The sequence below is a fragment of the Carya illinoinensis genome, chromosome 3 (assembly GCF_018687715.1).
Source record: "Carya illinoinensis cultivar Pawnee chromosome 3, C.illinoinensisPawnee_v1, whole genome shotgun sequence".
In the NCBI taxonomy this organism is placed as follows: Eukaryota; Viridiplantae; Streptophyta; class Magnoliopsida; order Fagales; family Juglandaceae; genus Carya; species Carya illinoinensis.
In genome coordinates this window covers 10,290,206-10,315,693 of record NC_056754.1, presented here as the reverse complement: position 1 = coordinate 10,315,693, position 25,488 = coordinate 10,290,206, and the positions used below count along the sequence as shown (strand labels likewise).

At 38.1% G+C, this 25,488-nt stretch overlaps 4 protein-coding genes across 4 annotated transcripts; 3 read left to right on the top strand and 1 right to left on the bottom strand.

Annotated features, from left to right (window-relative positions):
* The first annotated feature begins 2,739 nt into the window (after positions 1-2,739).
* Positions 2,740-3,801, top strand: LOC122303194 (dehydration-responsive element-binding protein 1D). The gene has a single exon (XM_043114830.1). It carries the CDS (start codon positions 2,879-2,881, stop codon positions 3,497-3,499), a length of 621 nt encoding a protein of 206 aa, XP_042970764.1. The 5' UTR covers positions 2,740-2,878; the 3' UTR covers positions 3,500-3,801.
* An 848-nt stretch (positions 3,802-4,649) lies between these two features.
* On the bottom strand, positions 4,650-9,555 carry LOC122303193 (post-GPI attachment to proteins factor 3-like). The gene is made up of 5 exons (XM_043114829.1): positions 9,200-9,555; positions 7,567-7,828; positions 7,267-7,463; positions 6,677-6,864; positions 4,650-5,286 (listed from the first exon to the last, which is right to left on the bottom strand). Exons 1-5 carry the CDS (start codon positions 9,292-9,294, stop codon positions 5,000-5,002), a joined length of 1,029 nt encoding a protein of 342 aa, XP_042970763.1. The 5' UTR covers positions 9,295-9,555; the 3' UTR covers positions 4,650-4,999.
* A 2,503-nt stretch (positions 9,556-12,058) lies between these two features.
* LOC122303192 (uncharacterized protein ycf20-like) lies at positions 12,059-12,669 on the top strand. The gene has a single exon (XM_043114828.1). It carries the CDS (start codon positions 12,059-12,061, stop codon positions 12,524-12,526), a length of 468 nt encoding a protein of 155 aa, XP_042970762.1. The 3' UTR covers positions 12,527-12,669.
* Positions 12,670-12,820: 151 nt separating this feature from the next.
* Positions 12,821-25,355, top strand: LOC122303189 (zinc finger CCCH domain-containing protein 48-like). Its single transcript, XM_043114826.1, has 9 exons — positions 12,821-15,132; positions 15,294-15,389; positions 16,096-16,185; positions 16,338-16,439; positions 22,579-22,725; positions 22,915-23,034; positions 23,135-23,194; positions 24,647-24,744; positions 24,871-25,355. Exons 1-9 carry the CDS (start codon positions 14,707-14,709, stop codon positions 25,010-25,012), a joined length of 1,281 nt encoding a protein of 426 aa, XP_042970760.1. The 5' UTR covers positions 12,821-14,706; the 3' UTR covers positions 25,013-25,355.
* The last annotated feature ends 133 nt before the right edge of the window (positions 25,356-25,488 follow it).

Sequence of the window (25,488 nt, the reverse complement as noted above, 5' to 3'; positions counted from 1 at the left end):
CTATCAATGTATGGATTCCTTGCCACAACAAGCAATCTTCTTCTTTCTTCCTTCCATTTTTTTCAAATAAAAAAAAAAAAAGTTAAAACACTCACTTTAATGAATCCAGGATAAAATATTTTAAGTTATTCCTGTATTTTTGTACATAGATACCATAGATTCATCATTGGGTTTTAAATTTAATCATTTAGGACTGTACGTGCAACGTCCATTCAAGAGAAACTTTAGTTCCTCATTCTAATCAAATTCAAAGTTTATTACTGAAAATAGAGTTTATCATAGAGTCAACGTGAAAAAAAAGGATTTAATTCAGGCTAGTTCAAATCGATTCGACCAGAAATCGAATCGAAGTACAATTTAAAATTGTTGATTTGTTGCGCTCAAGTGGTATCTGATGTCCATGTTTTGAGACAATATTATGTGATTTGATGCTTGACTCTATGTATTATGCTTTCAGTTGTTTTCTTTATTAATGTTCATGTTTTCTGATGTTTTGTTATTTCAGTTGAATTATTGTGAGTCCATGCTCTTCGTTGTTCGGGATATAGTGTTTTTCAAGCTCAATCGGATTACAGTTGAACTTTCTATTTAGTTGTCAAGCTTGAACGTTAATGTAGTTATGTTGTTTATATGTCATTTTTGTTATAAATAATTGACCACGTATAAGCATTTTTCTTATATTTATTGGGATGGATATCCACCCTATATATACTTTCATGTTGCTATCATTGACAGAGTCCACCGATGCCACATCAGCAATAATGAATTCATGTTAATGGAGAAAAAGTACCAAAAATCAAAATACTAAAGGAAGGAATAATGTATATTAGACACCTTGGAAGCGAGGTAAATGTGATTTAACTGATTCTCAAAGAGGGGAAAGGGGCGATGTGGAGAGGTGGAAAGGCATGGATGGGTTTGATTAAAGCTGGACTGGACATGTGTTAGATTTATCAAGTTGAGATACGTGGGACCTTTTCAGGAATTTTAAAGAGGAGATTTTAAAATAAATTATTAAAAAAATGACGTGGGACCCCGATTGGCTGTTTCAACGACGCGTTTCCGTGGCTAAACCACCCGCTGTCCCTCATTGTTCGTACTCTTAGAAACGGCCAGATATTAACTGTCAACCGTGTTTTGGGATATGCGTGATGTCATCCCAAAAAAAGGTTTCCACTTGTTTATCAAAACAACGTGCCACGTGCATTCCTGCTTCACAGTTGGTCCGAAGCCGTAACTTCCATGAAAGTTCTAAAATGCTGCCGATTACTCGCGGATTTTTCCCAATTAACTTATTTTTGACTGGGTAATCATTCAATTTTTTTAAATTAAAAAAAAAAACATTTAATTGATGCGCATTAACAGTAGATCGTTGTTATTCTTTTATTATTAGCCGGGCGAATTGAATTGAATCATTGTTAACTATATAACAATAATTAAACACTTCTTAAATCATACAATATGAAATTTTAGCTATTATTGGTGGAAAAATTGGAAGTCACCATAAAAATAATGAAATATTCTAAGGTTTTCTTAAATATATAGTCGAGTTCTTGAGGAATTTGAGTTCTATGCTCTTTATTGTTTTTTAAAATAAAATTTTATTCTATTTCCACATGTTCATCAAATGTTAAAAAAGGGAAATACATCTGGCTAAAATTTAAAAGAAAATGATATAAAAAGTGATAAAAAAAAATGGAAAGAGAATGAGCCTTTTTAAAAATATTGGGTAATCTGAAATTTACTATTTAGATGATTCTCTTGACGTGGCACTAACACGTGATACCAATTGGTTTATTAAAAAAATATAAAATATATATTAAAACTAAAAGAGTATCTAAAAATATAAAAAGTAAATTATTAAAATTTTAATTTTTTTAATTTTTTTTCTAATTCTTTATGTTTGTATTTACATTTTTTTTTAATAAATTACGTTTTACCACGTTAAGAATATTATTTGAATTATAAATTTTTAAATAAACAAGCAGCGTTACAGTTAAAAGTAAATGTAATTTTATGGGTAATGATATACCAACAATTCATTCACAATTTATACACAACTTTAAATATAATAATATTTTTTTATTATATTTAAACACATCAAATAAAAAAAAAGTGAAAATAAAATTTAAAATAATATTATTTTATTATATACAATTAAAAGTTATTAATTAGAAGTACATCATTCCCCTAATTTTATATTGAAAAACAGGGGAGGGAGAAACATAATGAATGGGCGAGCGGAATCAGAATGTGCGAGGAATTGGGGAGAAGGGAATCCCACGCAAATGGATAACGAGCCGTCCAGCAGCACGTACATGATAAGCACAGACACAGAGAGAGAGAGAGAGAGAGAGAGAGAGAGAGAGAGATATGAGGACCGTTCCTTGACTCCCAAACTGACACCTTTACAGATGATTCATTATAAGCACTCTTTAATTCCTTTCAATCAATACTCTCTGAACCAGTCAATACTCCACGTGTCAGCCGTTCACCTCACGAGACTCACTTCACCCACAACTTGTCAAAATCCAGCTGGCTCCTAAAGTCCATTCTTTATAATTATTATCATTATTATTTTTTTTGTCTACTTTTCTTTTGGGTAGCTTTCCCCTTCAACTATGTTAAAACCGTGGCTTTCACAGCCTGGCTCCTCTTCATCACTCTCCGTGTTTTTCCCCCCTCTTTCGTCTTTTTCCTTCCCAAAGTAACGTATATATATACATACGCACACATTTATCCATTCTTCTTCAAACCAACACACCCTTTTCCCATTCTACTACACTAGCAAAAACTGATTGAACTTACTCCTCAGTACCCACCATTACTGCTGCGTCTTCCACTATTCCATTACTTCTCCAACTAACCAAGTACATACATGGATGTTTTCTACCAGTATTCCCCTGATTCCGAGAGTAGCTGTGGTCGTGTCGTCAACTTGTCTGACGAGGAGGTTATTTTGGCTTCCAGGAACCCGAAGAAACGTGCCGGGAGGAAGAAGTTCAAGGAAACCAGGCACCCGGTCTACCGGGGCGTGAGGAGGAGGAACTCAGGGAAGTGGGTGTGCGAGGTCCGCGAGCCCAACAAGAAGTCCAGGATATGGCTGGGGACGTTCCCGACTGCCGAAATGGCGGCGCGAGCTCACGATGTCGCTGCAATAGCTCTGCGTGGGCGGTCCGCCTGTCTTAATTTCGCGGACTCGGCCTGGAAGTTGCCTGTGCCGGCTTCGGCGGAAGCGAAGGACATTCAGAGGACGGCGGCAGAGGCGGCAGAGGCGTTTCGTCCAGCGGTTTTGATGGACAATTCGTCGGAAACGGTGGCTGAGGATGAAAGGAAATCGCCTGAGAGAGTGTTCTTCATGGATGAAGAAGCAGTCTTTGGGATGCCGGGATTGCTGGCAAATATGGCAGAGGCGATGCTCCTGCCTCCACCATATAATTGCGCGGGAGATGACGTGGAAGCTTCGGCTGACATGTCATTATGGAGTTATTCCATATAAATTACAACTCATAAATATAAAATCATATCATCAGCCGGAACATATACTATATAAAGGAAAGAGTAATAGTAGTGTTAGGAAACCAAAAGGGTGATGAGATGTGTTTTGAAGTTGGACCGGCCATCATTCCGTACTTTGTTTTTTTTTTTGATTGAGTGCGGTGACTGTGTGTCGTGTTTTCGATCTTCATGACAGAGATAAGCATGTATGTTGCAAGCTAGCAAGTGTTGGGATATTATTGGTGAAGAAAAATCATCATGATATATATTCATGTGGGCACATAAAATGCCCAATTACAAGCTGATGCTGTGTTAGTTTCTATTCTTGCTTAATTATGTGTATATGTATATATAATAAGTGGAGATGGCGAAGCCATAATGGTATATATACATGAAAAAACTTGGTATTATCTTTCGTGACTCACAACTATTTTTGTTTTTTTTGTTTTCTGAATTGAGGAAATTTCTATGCGTCTCAACTCTATATTAATTTTCTGAAAACTAGTCCGAGTGCTTGGATTTGGGGTTGATGGACATGGAGCATCCACACTTTGCAGTTTGAGGTAAGACCCCTTTTGCGGCGCATAATTAGTTGGTGAAGGCGAAGACGAAATTAGATGGGGAAGGGAAACCGATACTTTCTAATTAGTTCAATTCTGGGTAGTGTTTGGGAATTTCTTTTAAACACGAAATAAAGATATATTTTTTACACAAGGGTTATGTTAGACTATTCCGAAGTTCAAGTCTAACCCCGGGTAGAATTTGGAGCCCGATTATGTAACTAAAACTTAGTTTATTCACATCGGAACTGGGAAGTGGAAAGTTTATTGATAGAAACTCGGCGGTCATGCTGTAAATGTTGGTCAAAAGGATTCGATTGAGATAAGTCGTTGACTTGAACATCTCGAGTTTGATGGGCTTTCCGTCATAAAAATATAAAAAGAAATGTAGCCGAATGTACATTTGTCGTGTTAACTCCAAATGGTAAATAACAGCCACGGAACTTGGTTATCAGAAACCCAATGAGACCGTGGCTTATACTTCTGCCTGCACCATGTTCAAGTTGACTCGCTCAAGAACTACAAATGTCTGCCCTCTTGCTATATTCCCGCGTAAGCATGTATCTGTGATTCTAGATAAACACGAGCATCTAAATTAGCAAGGCTACACAATTTCTTTACAGTAAAATACACGTGGCAATGGTTGTTTGCTTCTTATACATCTAGAGCTATGAAATTTCTAAGAGAGGGGGAGAAAAAAAAAACAGGAAATGTAAACTCCATCACAGATAAACATCCCACATATTCATGTGGGAGAAAAAAAATGGTTGTTATCAAACAAAAAGCAAAACAAGGGGACACATTATGGTAAGCACTTCAAAGAAATGCATACTCAGGAAGGAAAGAAGAGAGTACATTCCAATGTATTAACAGAGGAGTGAGCATGTCATGTACTTGATGCATCCACCAGCTGATAAGTGCAGGCAATAGATTCAGATATGCTACTTCATCTTCTTGTGGAGAGATGATGTCCTATGCTCTGCGTCATCCCTGATAAAACTCCACCATAAGTATGTAAGAGGGATGGTGGTTGCATGCCAAAGTGCGTGAGCATCAACAAATCCTTGGTAGGGTGGGAAGTCTTTAGTTTCCAACAGCATTGCAAGGCCTCCCCCCACAACCGCCAACCACAACTTCCAGCGGGATGGATGGCGAGTGACGCCAGCCCAGATTGCCCATACAAGAAGATGAATGACACCCATGACCACACACACTTTCATGTTCAAACCTGCAATACAAAGTGGGTTTTCAACCTAGAACTCGTCACCCAACATGACTCCTATTCCAACTTCGAGTACATATTATGCATGTAGCTTTTTCTCTATAGAGATTCTAACTTTTAAACTTCGTTGATAGGTATGGTAAATATATTTTTTTTTGATAATTAGGTATGGTAAATATATTGAGGGATCATGATAGAAATTGATCAATTCCAGAATTCCATTCACAGGTATTTACACACATGATACCTTTACTTCTCTCAAAAACTCTTTCTAACTCTGTTTTCATTATTATTGATGAACGCAATAACAGCCTGCTTCAATATAATTGACACTTGGGCATGTACCATCCTAAGGTTGAATGCATTTTCAATTCCCAATAAACGCATAATAAAACAATTCTGGGAACTTGAATTATTAGTGATCCAGACAATGAGGTACCAAGCAATATTGTTGTACTGGTCAGATATTATTAGTCTTACATAACCAGAAAGTCCACACAGAGAGCATTCTCCATGAATTTCCATGGATATAGGTAAAAATTGAGATAATTATTGCGAGCATAAAATATTTAATTACAATATTTGAAGCTGCTTTGAGAATTCAAAGTTATCGAATCCAATCACAAAATAATATGGATCAACTTACAGGGAAACAGAAATACTGAAATACACAACATTTTTTCAGCATTTTTCAAAGGACATATTAATAAAAAAATCTGTAACTATTTAATTGCCAAAATGCAGTTATATTTGAAGTTACAAAGAGAAATGCATTGGTAACATCATCAAAAAGGATTGATAGAAAGTATTCTAGTGTATATCAACTGATAAAAAAATTTTCAATTGTGTCTCAATCAAACAAAGTTTATCAACATATTTCGACACATAGGCAGCTCACAATGTCAGGGTAACTGGGTTAGCTTAAACAAGGCTGTTGAGATAGATGAGAGACAATACGAGAACGGATAGAATGAAATATAAATCCACTCATGGGTAAATAGGGTATCAGTAATTCAGGAAAAAGTTGAGATATGGTCAATCAAGATGGTAAATTGCGTGGGAAAGGATCCAACAACCATGCCATCAGAGACGAGAACAATGAAAAAGATTTTGCAGGAAAGATCGCCCAAGATAGAAAAGTAACAAAAGTAAGCATGACCAGTCCCAAATAGCTGAGATAAGGGCTATTTAAAATAAACAGTGCATTAAAACTCTACAGAAACTACCAAATGATCCAATATTGGCTGAAAGGAAACTCTAAAACTGCTGGTAGATTACTCAAAGCCATATGCAATGAAAAGTAAGATAGACATATTTGACACAATTGCACCAATAGTTTCGAATATTAATAATGAACATCATTCCTTAGGTGGAGATTAGTAGGAGAATGCTTTACCATGGTCAAGTTTGTAGAAGTTCAGATACAAGATATGGGTTGTCATAAATGCAATCAGTGGGGCAGCAACCATAACTCTTGCAGCCTCATCTCTCACATCAAAAGCTCGCAGTATTGACAGAATCAGGCTAAACCCAAGTAAGGCCACAGCAGATGAATAATATAGCTTCTCTGTCAATTCCACATCTCTGTAAATATTTGAATCAAGAAACAGTTAACAACATAACACAACAAAAATAAACAAATAATTTCCTCCAGTGATAAATAATTTCATAAGTTTTAAACAAAAGCAGACAAAAGAAGCTTTAAAATAATGATCCACAATACATTTTCCCCTCTGTGGGATGTGAACGGCACTAGGTTTCTGAGCATGTCTGGAGTTGGCCATCCCTCTTTTAGAGCTAATACCATGAAACTTAATCCACTTTCTTTCAAAGTGTGCCAAGAAGGATTTGCAATTACTAACAACCAGAATACAAATATTAATTGATCATTTATGTGTGAAGCAAAATGATATTTCTTGTTTTTTGAGTATTTATGCACTGCTTACACTATCCTTTAAATCTAGCAGTGATGTAAGGGCTGCTTACCGACTGTGAAAAACAGCACTCCAGAACCAGCAATTCATGGATAAAATCCCATAGATATGCCACAAACCAGTATACTCATAATAAGACTTCTTATCAGGCCTCAATGGTAACTTGTAGTATAAAAGGATGAAAAAGGATAGCCAGCCATGAAATTGCATAGAAAGATTGAGGGCAGACAGAGCAACAGCAACAGGTTCCTAAAAAATGAAAGACATTTATATGTAGAATGTGTAAGCAATTATAATCAAGGTAATAACCATTTCATACTAAACTGCTCTCCTCAAATATTGACGTAACAACCTGAATCCCATAAACACGCTGAAATGGCCACTTCCCATGATATTTGACAGGCTTATGTCCAAGCTGCTCTCTGTCTTCCTCCCTACTTAGCATGCAGTGGTATCTACAGTCACTGAGGCAGTCCCATTGTTTCCACCTCAGATAAAGTGGTTCTTGCAGGTACCATGGACCATCAATAGATTTTCCATCAGATGAGAATTTACAATGATGGAAACATTTCTCCCTTACGCAACCAGTTTTCTGGCACTGGTCCACACAAGCCCTGTAAAAGACAAACAAGAATGGTAATGACTTGTTGTAAAACTATAAGGATAAATATGCGTAAACAGCCAAATCAGAAAGAAAAAGTCATGAATAAGCTAATTATCTGGTTGTAATTACCAAATTAAACCGTGTAGAAACTAATTCTTTTAATTTGTAGAATGGACTTGAAATCCCAGGTGGATTCAGCTCTCCAACCTAAACTTAGGATATTGCTAGAAAAAAGTACTTTTTACCTCTCGCAGTCAATTATTTTGGCAGGTTATGTTTTCCAGAAGATTTTGTTTTCATATTTTCTATTTTTAGAGGCACTGAAAAATACTTGTCAGCTGAAAGCTTTTCTTGATCAACCAAACATTATAGACGAAATACCTGAACATGATGCTTTAAAAAAAAAAAATCATTCTTTGGAACCGCAGTCCTACTCCTATCTTCTGTCTTTCCCACATATTTTTGTCTATTATCTGTCTTTTGGATGGGTCTCTTCATCCTCACTTCTTCACGTACCACCAGCTCCCCCTCTCTCCTCACCCCACACGACATGACCTTCATCTCAGTACCCCCATCGCCCCCTAATAACTCCTATGCACCACCACAGCCTCCTTCCCTCACTCCCTGGCACCACGCCCTCAAATGCACCATCCCCAACTCCTGATTTACCATCCTCAAATCATACATGTTGCCTTATCAGCTAATAGGCTTTAGCATGATTGGTTTCAATGGTTTTAGATCCAAACCAACAGTGAAAAACCATGTTCAAAATCTTAACCAAAAGACAAACAAATCATATGTGAAAAAGTCTTGCTAGTTCGAATTAACATCCAAGAAAATGGATCAAGTTCTTCTATTTTTGACCAAGTGTTCCTTCTTACAAACATTAATACTCAAGTACTGCCTTCTCCAATAACTTTATTCATTACACCATAATCTTAGGTTCGCATAGCCTCTAGATTCTAAAGCACACATCTCCTCCAGTAACTAAATAATGTTAAAAGACCGAGAAAAAAAAAAAAAAACTTAATTATCTTGAAAAGATTTAGCTAGCAGTACCTAAATTTTATAAATCTCAAACTTTACGCGATTACCCTCACATTCAAATTTATCTAGAAGATAAAGTGCCATTGTTTAACTGCCACTATATCAGAAATTCGAAAGTAATACTTCTCCACTGCTGCACAGGTATTATAAGGTAAACAAGTTACAAACTAATCTTCTCCATCAAACAGTGCAACCATCAATATTTAACAAAATTTGGGGGAAAAGAAAGAAAGAAAAGAAAGGCGGTTACATATTTAACCGATTATGATAATAGAAAAGAGAAATTTAAAAAATTAGAGCAGACGCAAAAGATAAAGAACAAAAAGAAACTTACCTGTAAACCGGATCAGCGTCACCAGTGCTAGCGTCTAGAGCACGAACGAGACAGAGAAGTGCGGAGAAGAGCAGAATCCCATGAAACCGAGCCATCCGATTCGTGGAAAATGGAAGTCAACAGGAGAGAAAAAAGAAAAGCTCACAAGATTTCTAGAGAATCAAGGGCGAGGCATAAGGATCACAAAGACGATGCGACAGCTCGCGCTCCATGGAATCAGATAAAGGACGGAGTCGATGGCGCACGAACTGTGGTCAGTCAGCGAGGCGGGCGAGCTTTTGGGCGTTTGTAGCAGCGGGGGAGTGAATCGGTTCGTAATCGTGGGGTGAGATGTACCAGATTGAGAGACCAGAATCTCTCGTGATGAGGGGTTATTCTCAGAGCCCCAGGGGCGATCTACTACTGACCACGTGGACACCCCGTGCGACTTATATATTTACTATAATGACCCTCCTCCACTTTGCCTTGTATCCGGATTTGGGGATTATATACTTGTAGTGGCGATCTGAAGTTGAAGGCGACATTTTTTTCTTCAAATGCATCTTTCGTAACACATTCATAAAATGCGATTCCAAATACATTTTTAGAAGAAAAATTCTATCTTTACTTCACACATTATATATAATTTATTAATTTTTATTTTTATTAAACAGTTATTTTTTATTTTTATTAAATTAAAAAAATTCTTCTACTCATTATTTATATATCATATATTTAATTAAAAAAATTATATATAATATCCATATGTTTATTCGGGCTGCGGTGTTCAAAGCGTCATGGATGCTCCATGCTAGTTCAAAAAGCCAATTCAGTAAGAACTCAATTGATTAAAAATAAGAGTTTTATTATATATAAATAACGTTACGTATTAATCTGTATATTAATATTAATTTTTTTATATTTAAAATTTAAATTAATATTATTTTTAATAAAATTTATTTTTTAATCAAGTATATTAAATTAACATATATATATATATATATTAGTACACAGTTGTTGTGACTGAAACTAAATTTTTCCTAAAAACAACCCGGGTCCATTTGGCTTCTCATCTTTTTTAACGACCAAACTTGTTGTTAAGACGATATAAGAGTTGTAGCAATAGAACTACTCACACGTTATCTAAATAGAGGACTTAGCCACCAACGCAGCGTCTTATGGGGTGAGAAGTGAGAACAGCATAGCCTCCTCGCTCCTCCTCTGCACACTTTATCTTGGGCACTTACATCTCTCTCTCTCTCTTTCTCTCTCTCTCTCTCTCGTTTGTTTGCGGCAACGAAGAAGAATGGAACTTGGGAAGCCTCTGCATTTGAAATCGTAGGTTTAACTGAGGTATTTTTTTTTCTGCTCTTTTATTTTTTCTAAATTTTTGTTGGATTGAATTCATTTGAGTTCTTACACAAGTGGTGATGGGTTTTCTTTCAAATAAAAATTTTCTTCATTCTTTAGTGTATGCATTTGAAAGTTATAGGATACTTTCTGGTGTTTGTAGTTTTTTTTTTTTTGGGAGGTTCTGAGTGCTGGGATTTTGATCGCTTAACCTAATTTAGGTGAATATAGCTTCTACAAGATTCTATTTTTTCCAAAGAAGCGCCCTAACAAGTAAATCAACTTGGGTAATTTTATTTTATTTTTTTATAAGTAATCAACATGCGTAATTAGATTTTATATATATATATATATATATAACAGGAGAAATTGCGTAATTAGATATACACATATATAGCATAACTTGGTATTGTTTATTTAATGTGTTTATTTCTGAACAACTTGTTTCTGAGATTCGATTGGTTTATTTGTCCTAATAGTTGACACATCAGGTGCTTTAATATAAGGGTATGGAATCAACTTGTCTACAAATAAGACAACGTCGAAATGGTTTAGGAAGACTGTATTGAAGATGTACTTTTGATAGAGAAGAATAAAAAGATCTTCTTGCCGATATAGGACAGACTGTTGATGTTGCCAAGACCTGCATTTGTGCTAATGAACCAAGAAATGTTACTAACTGAATTGTTGTTTTGTATGTTATCGAAATGAATTGTGAAGGAACATGTTCTCTGGGTGTCAGCCACATCAAGTCAAGAACAAGATCGTAAACTGTAGGGATCGGCTTGTACACATCCTGAAGAACATGTTCAAAAAGTCGTGCTAGAATCATAAACACTCAAGTCAATCAGATTTAGATTAAAACTAAGCAACAACTGTGATGAATCTTGAAAACAAAAGATTGATAATGATTAAACTAACCATGCAAACTACATAACTACTTGCTCAGAAAAAGGAGTAGGAGGGGTAGTTTTGAGGTTCTTGAAGGGGCCACTTGACCTTGCCAGGGCACTGCTGTCAATAACCAACCTTGTATGAGGACTGTGTCTCCAAGTTTTCTCACAGAAATGATCCATCATAGCATAGCAGTAGTTGTCTGGCAGATCAGAGAGGTGATCTATGTTTTCAAAAACTTGGATGTCTCCATCTAGGTAGATCATCTTGCTGTACTCCCCAAACTGTAACTTCCATCACAACACTTCAGAAATCAGTGATATTCATAAATACTTTGTGAAGTGAATCGTGAAACTGGACGAAATATGTCAACATCTATATGAAAAATCATGTATAATGAAACAACAATTTTCTTTTTTTTTTTGCACTTTTGAGAATTTTGGAAGTTTTGGTACAGTGAAAACCATACTGTAGTCTCTTATTACTCCCACTATTAACTGATACATGTTCTATTAGTGTCTTTATTGCTTGTGTTTTTTTCTGTTGTCTATGTTAGATATGTATTCTTATTTAATGTGTTTGCCTTCAACTTTCGTATAGGCATTGGGTCTGGTCCTTTTGGTAGTGATACTCTAAATGGCATATTCTGTGAGCTTGATCTCTACAGGCCTCCCGACAATTGGCTTGAGTCATCAAACCCAAGTTTCACTGCATAAATATGGATTTTTTACTTTGAGATCCTCGCCTGGGCTTCTTCGTGTCCAAGCTGTGCAAGAGAATGGAGGGCCTCGAAGACTAGTTGACATTATCAGACTCGTGCCAGAGCTCTCAAGGAACTACTTTCAAAGTCCTACTCGGAGGACTCTTTTTGGGGGAATCTCACTGTTGGGTGGATTTTATGTTGCACAGACAATCTCTCTGTCATTTGGAGCTTTAGGAGTGAATGATGTGATTGCTGCAGTTGTATGTGTTCTCCTGACAGAGTATGTGACGAAATTTTATTACAGCCAGCCCAAGGTAACATTCCCACTTGCTCTTCTTAACAATTTCAAGATGGGCTTCACTTATGGTCTCTTCATTGATGCTTTCAAGCTTGCCAGCTGACAATTCCTCATAAAGCACTTGTAGTTGTCTCGACAGATTTGGTTTTTGTAAATTTCTCTAGTTACATGTTCATATTCGAATATGTAGTAAGATAAGATATATTTTGCATATTCAATCTAGTCATACCATATATTTCTGATCTCTGTCTTTTTGTCTCCCTTTCTTTTTGCCTCAATTTTTTCTTCTCTACCTATGTAGTTATACTAATTTTATAAAAGCATTTCTTTTGTTACTTAAAAACTCTCTCTCTCTCTCTCTCTCTGAAGAAAAGCTCAGTTAAATGCATGCATGTTACCAGAACAGTATGTTGTGAACCGAAAACAATATGTGCAAACCTCAAAATAAAGGATATATTGCCCTCTGCTAGTATGTTGTCTTGCTTGCTTGGATCATTTGTGGGTCAAATTGCAGACTACCCAAGCAATAGCATATTTTATCGTGAACCCTAGTCGTTTTGGAAGGTGGAATTTGCTTGAGTATCCTTGATCCAATTGTATTTGTTTAAATCTTGAATCTTTACGAGCTGGTCCTTCCTGACATGGCTCAGAGCCGAAGAGAATTGCTCTCTAATATCATGCATAGCAATTTGTGACAGAGGTAATCTTCTTGTTAGGTACATTTTGTGAGATGATTCGATAGGCTTATTGGGTTAAAGAGGTGTTAACAGAGAATTAGTGTTTGTAAGAGGTGTTGACAGAGATTAAGCGTTTTATTTGGGAAAAGAACGTGACCCGGATCCTACCATTCGTCTGTCCTACTATTCAGGTTCTTTTTCAGTACATTAAAAAAGAGAGAGAGAGAAGTTAATTATCGGTACGCTCGAATAAAGAAAAGGATTCATTTTAGGTTCTACCCGCAGCTGTCGGTTGGCGTGCACTGTGTGAAAGGAGAACGATCGATCAGGAATTGAAAATGAAGCAGCCATGGTGTATACGATCTGATCTGGAGTATGAGTTTTCATGCATTGGCCAGATCAAGTTTGTAATAAGTAGGGGGGCAGTGTAAGATTTGCAGATTATGGATACGAAGACGGTAAAGATCCCTGTTGAGAAAACAGAGGTTCTGCATAAACAGAAACATAGCATTAAAGAACCACCAAAAGCCGACTGGATACTCAGTGTGTCTAAGAACTATTGTTCAACTATAATCCAAGATATCTTGGACATGCGATTCTCGCGTTGCTTTTAACATGTGTAAAATAAATGGCAAAGTTGAACTCCAACTCCTTTGTTCTTTTCGTTTTTACTCTCAAATCCAAACGTAAAAATGCCTCGCCAAATTGCTAGACTTGTATTGTCTTATATCAATTATCAACTGGTACGTGTGCATGGCAATGAATCACCCTCCATCTCGAAGAGTTTAAAAAATTTTCAAGTCCAATTGTTGTCCCTCCGATACGTTTTTTGTGTAGTTGGAAAGAAAAGATAAAAGAAAGACGGATCACCGAGAAGTTTCCGAGTGTTCTGTTCACGCACGAGTCAAGAAAACAGAAAGAAAAAGGAGTCGAACCGAGTGCGCAGGTTGAGTACTGGAGACGAGAGGGAGAGTTGTTATCTATGCTTGGATGTATTGTGGAGTTCAGTTCGGCTTCACTTTCGTCTTGCAGGTCCAGAACTGAAAACAGCGTGCTAACTTCACACATCACCGATGGTCCGAACAGCCTCAGTAGCAAGCATGTAGAACTGTAGAAGCAAAGAGAATCTTTCGACTCATATTCATATGTTACTTCCAGGGTACCTTTGTAATTTCACCTCTTCTTACTTCCGACGCGGTCTCGCACTGTATTTCTCCTCCTACCTTCTTTCCACCCCCGGAGAAGAGTGACACCCCCAGAGAGAGAGAGAGAGAGATTCGGCAAAACAGAAACAAAATTAGGGTTTCTGATTCTAATATTCTCAAAACGTATCTCTTGCATACACCCGTTCTGAGGGAGAGATAAATTAGGTTTTCTGATATTTTCTAATTACGTTACTCATCCCCCGATTCTTCCAGATTTTTTACTTCCAATCCAAAATACTCAAAGACAAACAGTTCTTTATTATCCCACTGTCACTGTCTCTTTCTCACTCAAAATCACAACTTTACTTTTTCCTATTTCATTTCCAAAAAGTAACAAACTCTGAAACCGAGAGAGAGATAATTGGATCAAATTGATAAATCTGAGATTGGGAATTTAAGCTATGGACTTAGACAGCGGCAACAAGCGTGTGTTCCAGCGGCTGGGTGGGCCCGTGGATCCCAAGAACCAAAAGGTCTGCTTCCATTGGCGGGCCGGTAATTGCACTCGCCACCCATGTCCGTATCTACATAGAGAATTGCCAACTCCGTTTTCCAACGGCTCCTCCTCCAAGCGGGCTCACGGCTTTGTCGATGACTCATCGGGCTTCTCGGGCCCCCGGACCAGGACAAATTATACCGGTTCGACGTGGGGCCGTTCCCACGGCGGTGCAAATAGTAGAACGATTAGGAAGCCGGAGAGAGTATCCAAGATTTGTAAATATTGGGTTCAGGGGAGTTGTGGCTACGGCGAGCAGTGTAGGTTCTTGCATTCTTGGAGCTTGGGAGAGGGTTTTTCGATGCTAACGCAGCTCGAGGGGCATCAAAAGGTGAAGATTTTGGTTGGTTTTTTTAGTTATTTTGGTGCTTCTTGCATGTTGATTCGGCTAAATTTTTTGGGTTTCTGATACATATAAAAAAAAATATTTGGGTACTGATGGTATTTAGGTTATGGGATTTCGTGGATTATTTGTAAATATTTTGTGAACAGGTTGTGAGCGGGATTGCGTTACCATCGGGGTCCAATAACCTTTACACGGGCAGTAAGGACGAGACTGTAAGGGTTTGGAATTGCCAGTCTGGGCAGGTTGGTATCAACCTTCTGTTTTGTTGTGATATTATTGGCTTTGATTCTATTTTTCAGTTTTAGTTCATTTTATGTTTGGTCACCGGGAATCTGTGGGAAAGGAAGGGAAATTTATAGTTTGTACGTCATTTTTTCAACTAGATGGTTTCTATTGCAGAGGGAATTTTCACCCACTCGAAATAACGAATAAGATGACCTCAAACATTATGGCTAAATTTGTAATACTTTGGAATTAACTAGCTAAACTTAACATTTTACTGCAATCATCAAATATATCGAGTGAATTAACTTCTTTTTTTATAAGTTCGACTGAATTAACTATTAAATGGAAGTTTCTTGTTGAGTCTGATTGTCTCAATAATTTCATGTGTTTTGAAAGCAATGCTAACGGAATGCTAACTCTGGTGAGCAAACTTGCCGAAGTTCAAAAGACTAAATAGGAGTTGCTTTTAAAGAAGAAATCCTAGACTTGTTCTATCTGTACCATTTGTCAGAATCGATTGTGCTAGTCTCTTGGAATATCACAAAAATTCGAAGTTGAGAACCCTCGTATTATGCTTTGTTGAGATGAATTTTATTCTTCCTTCATACTCCAGAGACATTGTCAAAATGATTGCCAACATAATTCATTACTCATTAGCTTGTAGCCTATGAAGGAGTAGGCAACTTAATTCATATATTATGGTTTTACCTTTCTCTTTTGCAGTGTATGGGAGTGATTAATCTCGGTGGTGAAGTAGGTTGTATGATCAGTGAAGGTCCTTGGGTCTTTGTTGGGATGCCAAATATTGTCAAGGTAAGATGGGAGGCAAACTCAGGTTTGTTTGTTTTACTATAGTACAATGTTTTACTCCCTTTGTGGTTTTATAGTATGATTTTACTGATCTGTTTAGCTTATACTCGTGTGAGTAATTCTGCCTAATTGCATTTGTGGCAATGGTGTTGCAGGCGTGGAACACCCAAACTTCTACTGAGTTGAGTCTAAGTTGGCCTGTAGGACAAGTTTATGCCATGGTTGTGAGTAGTGATTTGCTTTTTGCTGGTACGCAGGTAAGTTTCTGGATTTATGAGTGTTTGTTTTGTCACTCATCATGGTTTCTTCTAAAACTTGTGGTGGTCTCATTAGGCTTCCTGCTGTAGGTTTATAATGAATATCATTTTTTTTTTATAAGTAAACGATAGTATTAATAAGAATAGGCATAACCCAAGTACACAAGGAGATATACAAGAGATAACACCTATCTAGTTCACTAAGTAGGACAAAAGGAAATCATGCACATTTAGGCCATTGAAATCTATGGCAATGGCCCATTGAAACAAAGTACTGAAAAAAAAACAGACGCAGCTCCTCTAGTGTGTGCTCCTCTTCGAAGGTCCTCTCGTTACACTCTCGCCATAAGCACAACATAATGCAGATAGAGACCATCTTTCAAATAGCTTTGATTTGTGAAATACCTCCCGGCTTCACCCAACTCGCCAAAAGCCCAACCACTGAAGCCGGCATCACCCAACTTAACCCTACACGACTGAAAATTTCGCACCACAGAAACCTGGCTGTCTCACAGTGTAATAAGAGATGGTCCACTGTCTCACCGGCTTTCTTACACATACAACACCAATCTAAAATGATTATCTTTCGCTTCCTCAAGTTATCAGTGGTCAAAATTTTACCTAGGGCTGCTGTCCATGTGAAAAACAGTGCTTTAGGAGGCGCCTTGTTCCTCCACAGTCTTTTCCATGGGAATTGAGGATTCGGTGAAGCTGCAAGGGCCTTATAAAATGAGCGAACTGAAAAAATACCCTTACCCGCTGGTATCCACCTCAATTTGTCAACTTGTAGTCCATTTGGTTTCTTGGAGTATAGCATACGAAAAAAGGCCTCAAAATTGTCTATTTCCCAATCTTGCGCTGTTCTAGTGAAGGTCACATTCCATTGAACTTGATCTCCTGAGAGGGTCATGAGATCCGCCACCGCTGCTTCTTGGTCACTTGCCACTCGAAAAGCTAAAGGAAAGGAATCCTTTAGTGCCACCTCCCCAGACCAAACATCCTTCCAAAATTTTATACGCGTTCCTTCCCCCACCACGAAACTGGTACGGTTAGCAAAAGCTCTCCATCCTCGTCTTATATGCCTCCAAATCCCCACACCGATCGGCCCATTGCCCTCTCTAGTACACCAACCTCCCCAAGACCGACCATATTTACAATCAACTACTAGTTTCCAAAGAGCGTCCGGTTCCACATTATATCTCCATAACCATTTTCCCAAGAGAGCTTGATTAAACAATCTCAAATTCTTTATCCCTAGTCCACCTGAATGAATTGGTCTACACACATTGTCCCAACCGACTAGATGGAACTTAAATTCTTCCCCCATCCCACTCCATAGAAAGTCTCGATATAGTTTTTCAAGCCGCGCCACCACACCTGCTGGGATAGGAAATAGAGATAAAAAATAAGTTGGTAAGTTAGAAAGAGTGCTTTTGATAAGGGTCACTCTCCCTCCTTTTGACAAATATAATCTTTTCCATCCTGCCAATCTTCGTTCTATCTTCTCAATAACTGTGTCCCAAATCGTTAAGGCTCTTGAAGCAGCCCCCAACGGTAAGCCCAGATAAGTCATTGGGAAAGAAGCCACTTTGCACCTAAGTATGCCCGCTAACTGCCGAGTATTACTTAAACTACCAACTGGTACCATCTCTGACTTATCAAAGTTCACTCTCAGCCCTGATACTGCCTCAAAGCACAGAAGGAGCGCCTTCAGAGAACTAAGTTGGTCCTGCTCTGCCTCGCAGAAAATTAAAGTATAATCGGCAAAAAGCAAGTGTGAAATTGAAACAATGCCCCTATTTAAATCCCCCAATGAAAAACCTGTCATAAGACCATTGTTAACTAGGGCTGTTAACATCCTGCTCAGTGCTTCCATGATGATAACAAAGAGAAGTGGTGACAACGGATCTCCCTGTCTTAACCCCCGAAAACTATTAAAGAAAACTTCTGGGTTGCCATTGATCAGAACTAAAAATCTGGCCGTTGAGATACACCATCTGATCCACATACACAATTTCTCTCCAAAACCACATCTCTTCAATAAATAAATGAGGAAATCCCAATTTACATGGTCGTATGCTTTCTCCATATCTAACTTGCAAATGATCCCTACACATCCAGATTTTAATCTACTATCTAGGCATTCATTGGCTATTAAGACAGAATCTAGAATTTGACGGCCCCTTACAAAAGCATTTTGTGGTTTTGAGATTATTTTAGCCAAGGTCGCCCCTAACCTGTTTGCAAGCACCTTTGAGATGATTTTGTAAACCCCATTTATGAGGCTAATAGGTCTAAAGTCTTTCACCTCCGATGCCCATGTCTTCTTCGGGATTAAGGCAATGAAAGTAGCATTCAAACTTTTCTGGAATTTTCCTCCCACATATAATTCATGGAACACATTCATAATATCCTCTTTCACAACCTCCCAGCAAGTTTGAAAGCATCCTATTGAGAAACCATCTGGTTCTGGTGCTTTATCTTTTGCCATTCTTCTGATTACTTCAAGTACCTCATTTTCCTCAAAAGCTCTTTCCAACCATGATGCAGTTTGTGGCTCAATAGAATCAAAACTGAGTCCATCCAAATTTGGCCTCCATCTCTCTTTTTCTATAAAAAGTTGTTCATAGAAACTTACCACATGTTCTCTAATCACTGGAGCCTCTGTACATTCACTATCATTAATCTGCAGCATCTCAATAGTGTTGTTTCTCCTATGAGAGTTGGCCACTATGAAAAAATTTTGTGCTTCGGTCCCCTTCTTTCAGCCACAATGCTCTTGACTTCTGACGTCAAGAAATTTCTTCCAAAGATAATACTTTCTCTATTTCTGAGTTCAACTCTGCCTTGCGTGAAATCTCCTCTGGGGTAAGAACTCTATCTTCCATGAACCTCTCTATACTCTATAGTTCCTCCAACATGGTTTTCTTTTGTTCCCCCAAGTCTCCGAAGGTATGAGAATTCCAAAGCTTTAAGTCATTCTTTAAAGCTTTTAATTTACCTGCAAGTATGTGAGAGGGACTACCAAAAACTTGATATGATGTCCACCAAAGTCTTACCCTTTCCACAAAACCCTCACTCTTAAGCCACATATTTTCAAATTTGAAATAACGCCGACCGCCTTCAATGCCTCCTCCATCTAGTAAAATGGGGAAGTGATCGGACCCCACTCGTGGCAATTTCTTCTGGCACATCTCTAGAAACTTACTTTCCCACTCCGGCGAAATGAGGAGACGGTCGAAGCGAGACCACGTTTGGCTATTGGACCAGGTAAAAGGGCCTCCTGTAAGTGAAAGATCTATCAAGTTTAAGTCAAAAATGCAATCTGAGAAATCTGACATAGCTGAGCGAAGACGGTTATCTCCAAATCTTTCACTAGGGAATCTTATAATGTTGAAATCACCACCAATGCACCATGGGAGGTCCCACCAAGTGTGTAATCCAGCAATTTCATCCCATAATTGTTTTATGATATTATCAACATTTGGTCCATAGATACCTGTAAAAGCCCACATAAAGTTATCTTCCACCATCTTAAAAGAACAAGCCACTATATACTCCTCCATTTTTTCCATCACTCTTTTATCCCACATCACAAGAATACCGTCAGAGGCCCCATTTGAAGCCAAATACACCCAGTCTACATACAAACAGCTCCACACACTTCTCACAATTTTTTGGTTCACCAATTTCAGTTTTTTTTCTTGAAAACAAACGATGTCTGCCCTCCATTCCCGAAGCAAATTTTTTATGCGTTGGCGCTTATTAATTTCATTTAGCCCATGCACATTCCAAGACAAAATTTTAGGCTTCATAAAGAAATAGCGGTGCCCTTCCCTTTAGATCTATCCCGACTTGAACTACCTTCATTTAAGGACCAGTTAAATCTCTTGAGTTCCCTCTGTTTCTTGGATCCCATCTTTTTATCAATCATGTGCCCCACCTCAATAGCCGTAAGGAGTGCTAAAAATTGTTCTTCATATCCTACACACTTCAATCCCACCACATGTTGAATATCTTTTACCTTATTGAACACCCAAGTTGATGTATCAAATTCACCAATTAACTCACAATTCAATGGGAATGGAGTACTGTCCCCATTCTCAATTTCGTCATCCAACGAGTTGCAGCCTTCCCATTCAACCACAGAGTTCATTTTATTTATCTCTTGAGACTCTGGTACCAACGAGATGTCGGTATTCTCCGCTAAGTTGCTTTGATGAAAACCCACGATGCTGTCTTCCACAAACTCCATGTTCTGCTCAACTCCATTTTCCTCTATAAAATCCAAATGCTCCACCGTGACAGGTAAAGTCTCTTTCTGGTCAGCTTTGGGTTCCGTTGATGGAGTTGGCAACTTCTGTGTACAGATTTCGGGGAAAAACACGGACATATGGTCTCGTACTGCACAGACCTCCTCACGTGACGGTAATAATTGTTGCTCCATCATCACCGGTGTTTTCTATTTCACCTTCAGAGATTCCACCGTCGTCGGAGCTACACGAACAATCCCCCCCGAAATACGCGTCGAATCTAATCCAAGAAGTTCTCTGGGGTTGACTGAGGTGTTTTCCGACGTCTGTCCCTTCGCCGTCAACGTCTGTCCCTTCTCTGTCACTGTCTATCCCTTCGCCGTCGCCGTCTGTCCCTTCGCCGGCACAAGTGGCCTTGATAACGCAACGTCCACCGTGTCCATGACCTGAGCTCAGGGCCTCCAGAGCTTTAAGTTAGGCAAAGGCCTCTGGGCTTCGCTTGGGCTAGGCCAGTTACCCGGGTTGGGCCCGTTACTTAAGCTTTTAGAGGCCTGCCCATTTGCCCGCCCGTTAGGTGCCCTTCCATTTAAAACAGCTGGATTATATCCTTCCACTACGGGCTGTTTGTCCTTCAAAGAACACAGGGCCCCCACTCCTGTCCATAGCCCATCGTCTGGGCCTACACCCAGGTCCCCTCCATCTAACCCGTCCTCAACTAGTTTCTTTAACCAGTTTAATTTAAGTTGGAGATCTTCCAACTGAATCTGCATGTCAGTCATTACCCGAATAAGTTTCTTTATATAAGCCAACAGTTTCCTTTTCACCCCCATCATGTCCCTGCAAATCTTCCGAAATAGTCTTCCTCCCTAGCTGCCTACCACCTGCTACTCTGTCATCTGGCCAGGCCTGTTGAAGCGACAGGACCTTACCATTCTTTTGTTGCAAAGCCTCCTTGTATGACCGTGAGGGCCAATGTGGAAGCTCCGATAACGTTGCTGCCGGTGTCGCCCGTGTGAGGCCACCGTATTGCTCCATCTCTTTCAATGTCTCCACCATTTTTCTCCAACCCAAACCTTCAAAATCTTTAGGAATAAAGATGCAGTTCCTACGTCCACTCCCATAATACTCTACCAACGCCATGAAAACCCCCTGCAAATTTGAGCACCTCTGTGCTATGAATCCCGTCACCCACTCTATGGCCTACATAGAACTCCGTCTTCCTTTCTTTTACACAGTCGTCCAGAGCTTTGGAGAACCACCTAGCAGTGGTTAGCTCTAGTCTCATCGTCTTTACCAACTTCCATCCTTTTTCCGTGACTACAACCCATCGACCTTCCCTCGACACCACAAAAGATTCTGTTCTATCACTAAAGTCTTTGAGAAACCCATGAATCTAAATACTTGTTCAAACTCGCATGATTGAAAACACTAACATTATAATAAATATCATACCGCATTACATGAACCATCTGATTGTTTTAACTATGTTATATGAATTATCAGATTTTTTTCTCTTTTTTTTTTTTTTTTTTTTTTTTGGGGGGGGGGGGGGATGTAAAATTCAACACACTTAAGAAGGTTTGAAGAGTGTAAAGAAAACCAAAATTGGGAAAAAGTGGACGGGTATTTTTGTAATTATCAGTAGACAGTCATGCAAGTATCTCTACTCCCGTCAGGATATTAGGGGGTTCTGAATATGTGATATCTACTGTAAATGAAAATATGGTACACAAGGCCCCTTAGTTTCCTTGGAAGCTAACCTATCAAAAAGTTTCCTTGGAAGCTAGTTTCAATAATGTAGCGTGAATCTCACCAAGGGAAGATCCATTGCATCTTTAGGAATTAACATGTTTAACAGGATTGAAGGAAGATTTTCTTTGGTGCAGGATGGGTCTATATTGGCATGGAAGTTTAATGCAGTTACCAATTGTTTTGAACCGGCTGCATCCCTTAAAGGTCATACCCTCGGAGTTGTTTCACTAGTAGTTGGAGCTAATAGACTCTATTCTGGGTCCATGGACTGTACTATAAGAGTAAGTCGGTTTCAGTATTATATTTCTCCTGTACATCTCTTTCTTTTGGTGTACTTCTAGGGTCTTCTCTTTCTTTTGGTGTACTTCTAGGGTCTTGATTTGAAATTGCATTGTAGTTGGATTTTGGTATCTCTTTATCTGCATTTTGACATTTTTTCTTTTCAAAAATTTGCATCTTTTTTTTTCCAGGTCTGGAACCTTGAAACTTTGCAGTGTATACAGACACTTAAAGAGCATACTGCAGTTGTGATGTCTGTTCTTTGCTGGGACCAGTTTCTATTATCATGTTCATTAGACCAAACAATAAAGGTTGATGTCTCTAGTGCTTGTCCCATACTGTATTTACACATGTTTATCTTCATATGCGCTAGACCTATAAACCTTTAGCTTCCAATTTTTGTTCGTTCAGGTGTGGGTTGCTACAGAAAGTGGAAATTTGGAAGTCACATACACTCACAATGAAGAACATGTACGCTGTTTATGATGTTTCATTTAGCTTGGCCATGAATATTGAAATTTGATTTGCAAATAAGTTAGCCATATCAGAATTGAGACTGCTAAAATGAGCATCTTCATTCGATCTTGGTATACATTTGTTGATATTATGAAATTTATTTTAGGTCATCTAAACCTTGGGAGATTTTGTTATTTTAGCATCTTCATTTGATCTTGGTATACATTTGTTGAGATTATGAAATTTATTTTAGGTCATCTAAACCTTGGGAGATTTTGTTGTAAAGTATGCTGACTTGTATTGAATTTTTTGTTCATACCATGATAGGCTTAAATGGGTTTTCCAGCTTTCCTTTATTGATACAGAATTTGGCTGTTTATAGCTACTATACTAGAGTAACTGTGATTGCCCTTGACATAAGGTTTTGATTTACACTATTTCAGGATTTGAATGACCCAAACGATATTTCAGATTATTAAAAAATTTGTAACTAATGGAAATTTGTGCATGTTTTAACATATGGATAGTGAGTTAAGATGAGATGAGTTGTGATGAAAGTTGAAAGTTGAATCAAATTTCGGGATTTGAAAAAGTTGAATTGTTTATTGTATTTTGTGTTGAAATTTGGAAAATTTGTAATGATTAAATGAGATAAAATGAGATGAGATGAAATGCTTGTTATATCCAAACCTAGCCAAAATGAGAAAATATTGGGAGCAGCCACTATTCACCACTGCACACCACACACCCTATAAAAAACATCCATATATCCTATGAAAGGCATCCCTACACCCTATAAAAAGCTATAAGTGTGTGGTGTGCAACATGAATAGTGGCTGATGCATAGTAAATCCCAGCCAAAATATCTATTCCAGGTTTGGTGGTTCTTGAAATTTTTTTGCTATTGTAAGATCCATTTTCTTTTAACGGGACATTACATATTGAGTTATTCAAAATACATATTATAATTTTTTGTGGTTAACTAAATACATGGTTTAGTTATTTTTAGGGTAGTTAACTAAATACATATTGAAGTAAATTGTCACTGACAAGTCATCAACAAAGACATTGTATAAACTGAGACTCAATTAGCACAGATTTATTGACCAAAGCATTGGATCATAGTTAGGTTGAATTTATTTGTTCCAGTATAGATAACCTTATCTTAGTATTAGATCATAAGTTGTATTTTATTTTTCCATTTTTTTTATTCACTTCTTTTCTAGTTTCGGCATCCACTCAGAGTTGGGGGCTCCAATATTCCCGGGAGAATCATAATCTTATTACAAATGTTGAGTATGGGGTTGGATTTTTTTTTTTGTTTTGTTTGGGGGGGGGGGAGGGAATCCCAAACTTCTTTAACTTATATCGGTATTGGATTATGATAGAAAAAGGAAGCTATCGGATTGGGGGTGGAGTTAAGATAAGGGATATAGTTTAATGATGTTATGAATTTGGCTGCTGCAGGGCCTACTTACCCTTTGTGGGATGCATGATTCGGAAGCCAAGCCAATTTTGTTATGCTCTTCCAATGATAACTCTGTCCACCTGTATGATTTGCCATCGTGAGTGTTTTCTTGGTTTTAACTTGTCTCCCATCTTTTTTTCTTTAATTTATTTATTATGGTTGTTTGTTTCCAATAAACAACTTAAATCTGTATTTTTTTATCTTTTGGCATGTTCTGGTTTAGATTTACCGAGAGGGGTAAAATCTTTGCTAAACAAGAGGTTCGAGCAATTCAGGTTGGTCCTGGTGGCCTGTTTTTTACTGGTGATGGAGCAGGTCAAGTAAAAGTGTGGCATTGGTCAACTGAACCAACGGCTAATGCCTGATGAGCAACCCTAATTTTTTCTATTGAATTATATTTATCAGCTTAGTTCACTTTTTTTTTTTTTTTCTTTTTTAGTTTTTCTTTTCTGGTCTCTATGTAATTGGTGAGTTCGTGGAAGGAATTGTAAGATGAGAATGCCGGTTTGGGGTATATAGTAGTTGGTGTTTTCTGTTTAGTATAGCATCGAAGCTATTGTCTCCTTGCCGTGTCATAACTTATAAATATATGCTTCTTGGACCATATCCAGGCTGTAAGATTTTTGACAAATATTCATGAAAACTGAGCCAATATTTATATTGGTTGATGCAATATAGACAGATTTCTTGTCAGTGTGTTCTGCAACACATCATTGTGTCCTATATTGTATATCGGGAAGCATTCATTTTTGTTGCAGATCTTAATACTAGAGTAGCGTCCTTCAGGGAAACAGATTCGCAGACTGTAGAACTTAGCATCAGCAGTTGTGCGTTTTGGTTC

Coding starts and splice junctions, on each gene's coding strand:
- LOC122303194 (XM_043114830.1), top strand. CDS start 2,879: ATGGATGTTTTCTACCAGTATTCCCCTGATTCCGAGAGTAGCTGTGGT.
- LOC122303193 (XM_043114829.1), bottom strand. CDS start 9,294: ATGGCTCGGTTTCATGGGATTCTGCTCTTCTCCGCACTTCTCTGTCTC. Junction 6,865..7,266: donor AGTGCTGTTTTTCACAGTCG/GTAAGCAGCCCT, acceptor AAATATTTACAG/AGATGTGGAATTGACAGAGA. Junction 5,287..6,676: donor CTTCTACAAACTTGACCATG/GTAAAGCATTCT, acceptor TTTGTATTGCAG/GTTTGAACATGAAAGTGTGT.
- LOC122303192 (XM_043114828.1), top strand. CDS start 12,059: ATGGCATATTCTGTGAGCTTGATCTCTACAGGCCTCCCGACAATTGGC.
- LOC122303189 (XM_043114826.1), top strand. CDS start 14,707: ATGGACTTAGACAGCGGCAACAAGCGTGTGTTCCAGCGGCTGGGTGGG. Junction 15,133..15,293: donor AGCTCGAGGGGCATCAAAAG/GTGAAGATTTTG, acceptor TTTTGTGAACAG/GTTGTGAGCGGGATTGCGTT. Junction 16,440..22,578: donor TGCTTTTTGCTGGTACGCAG/GTAAGTTTCTGG, acceptor TCTTTGGTGCAG/GATGGGTCTATATTGGCATG.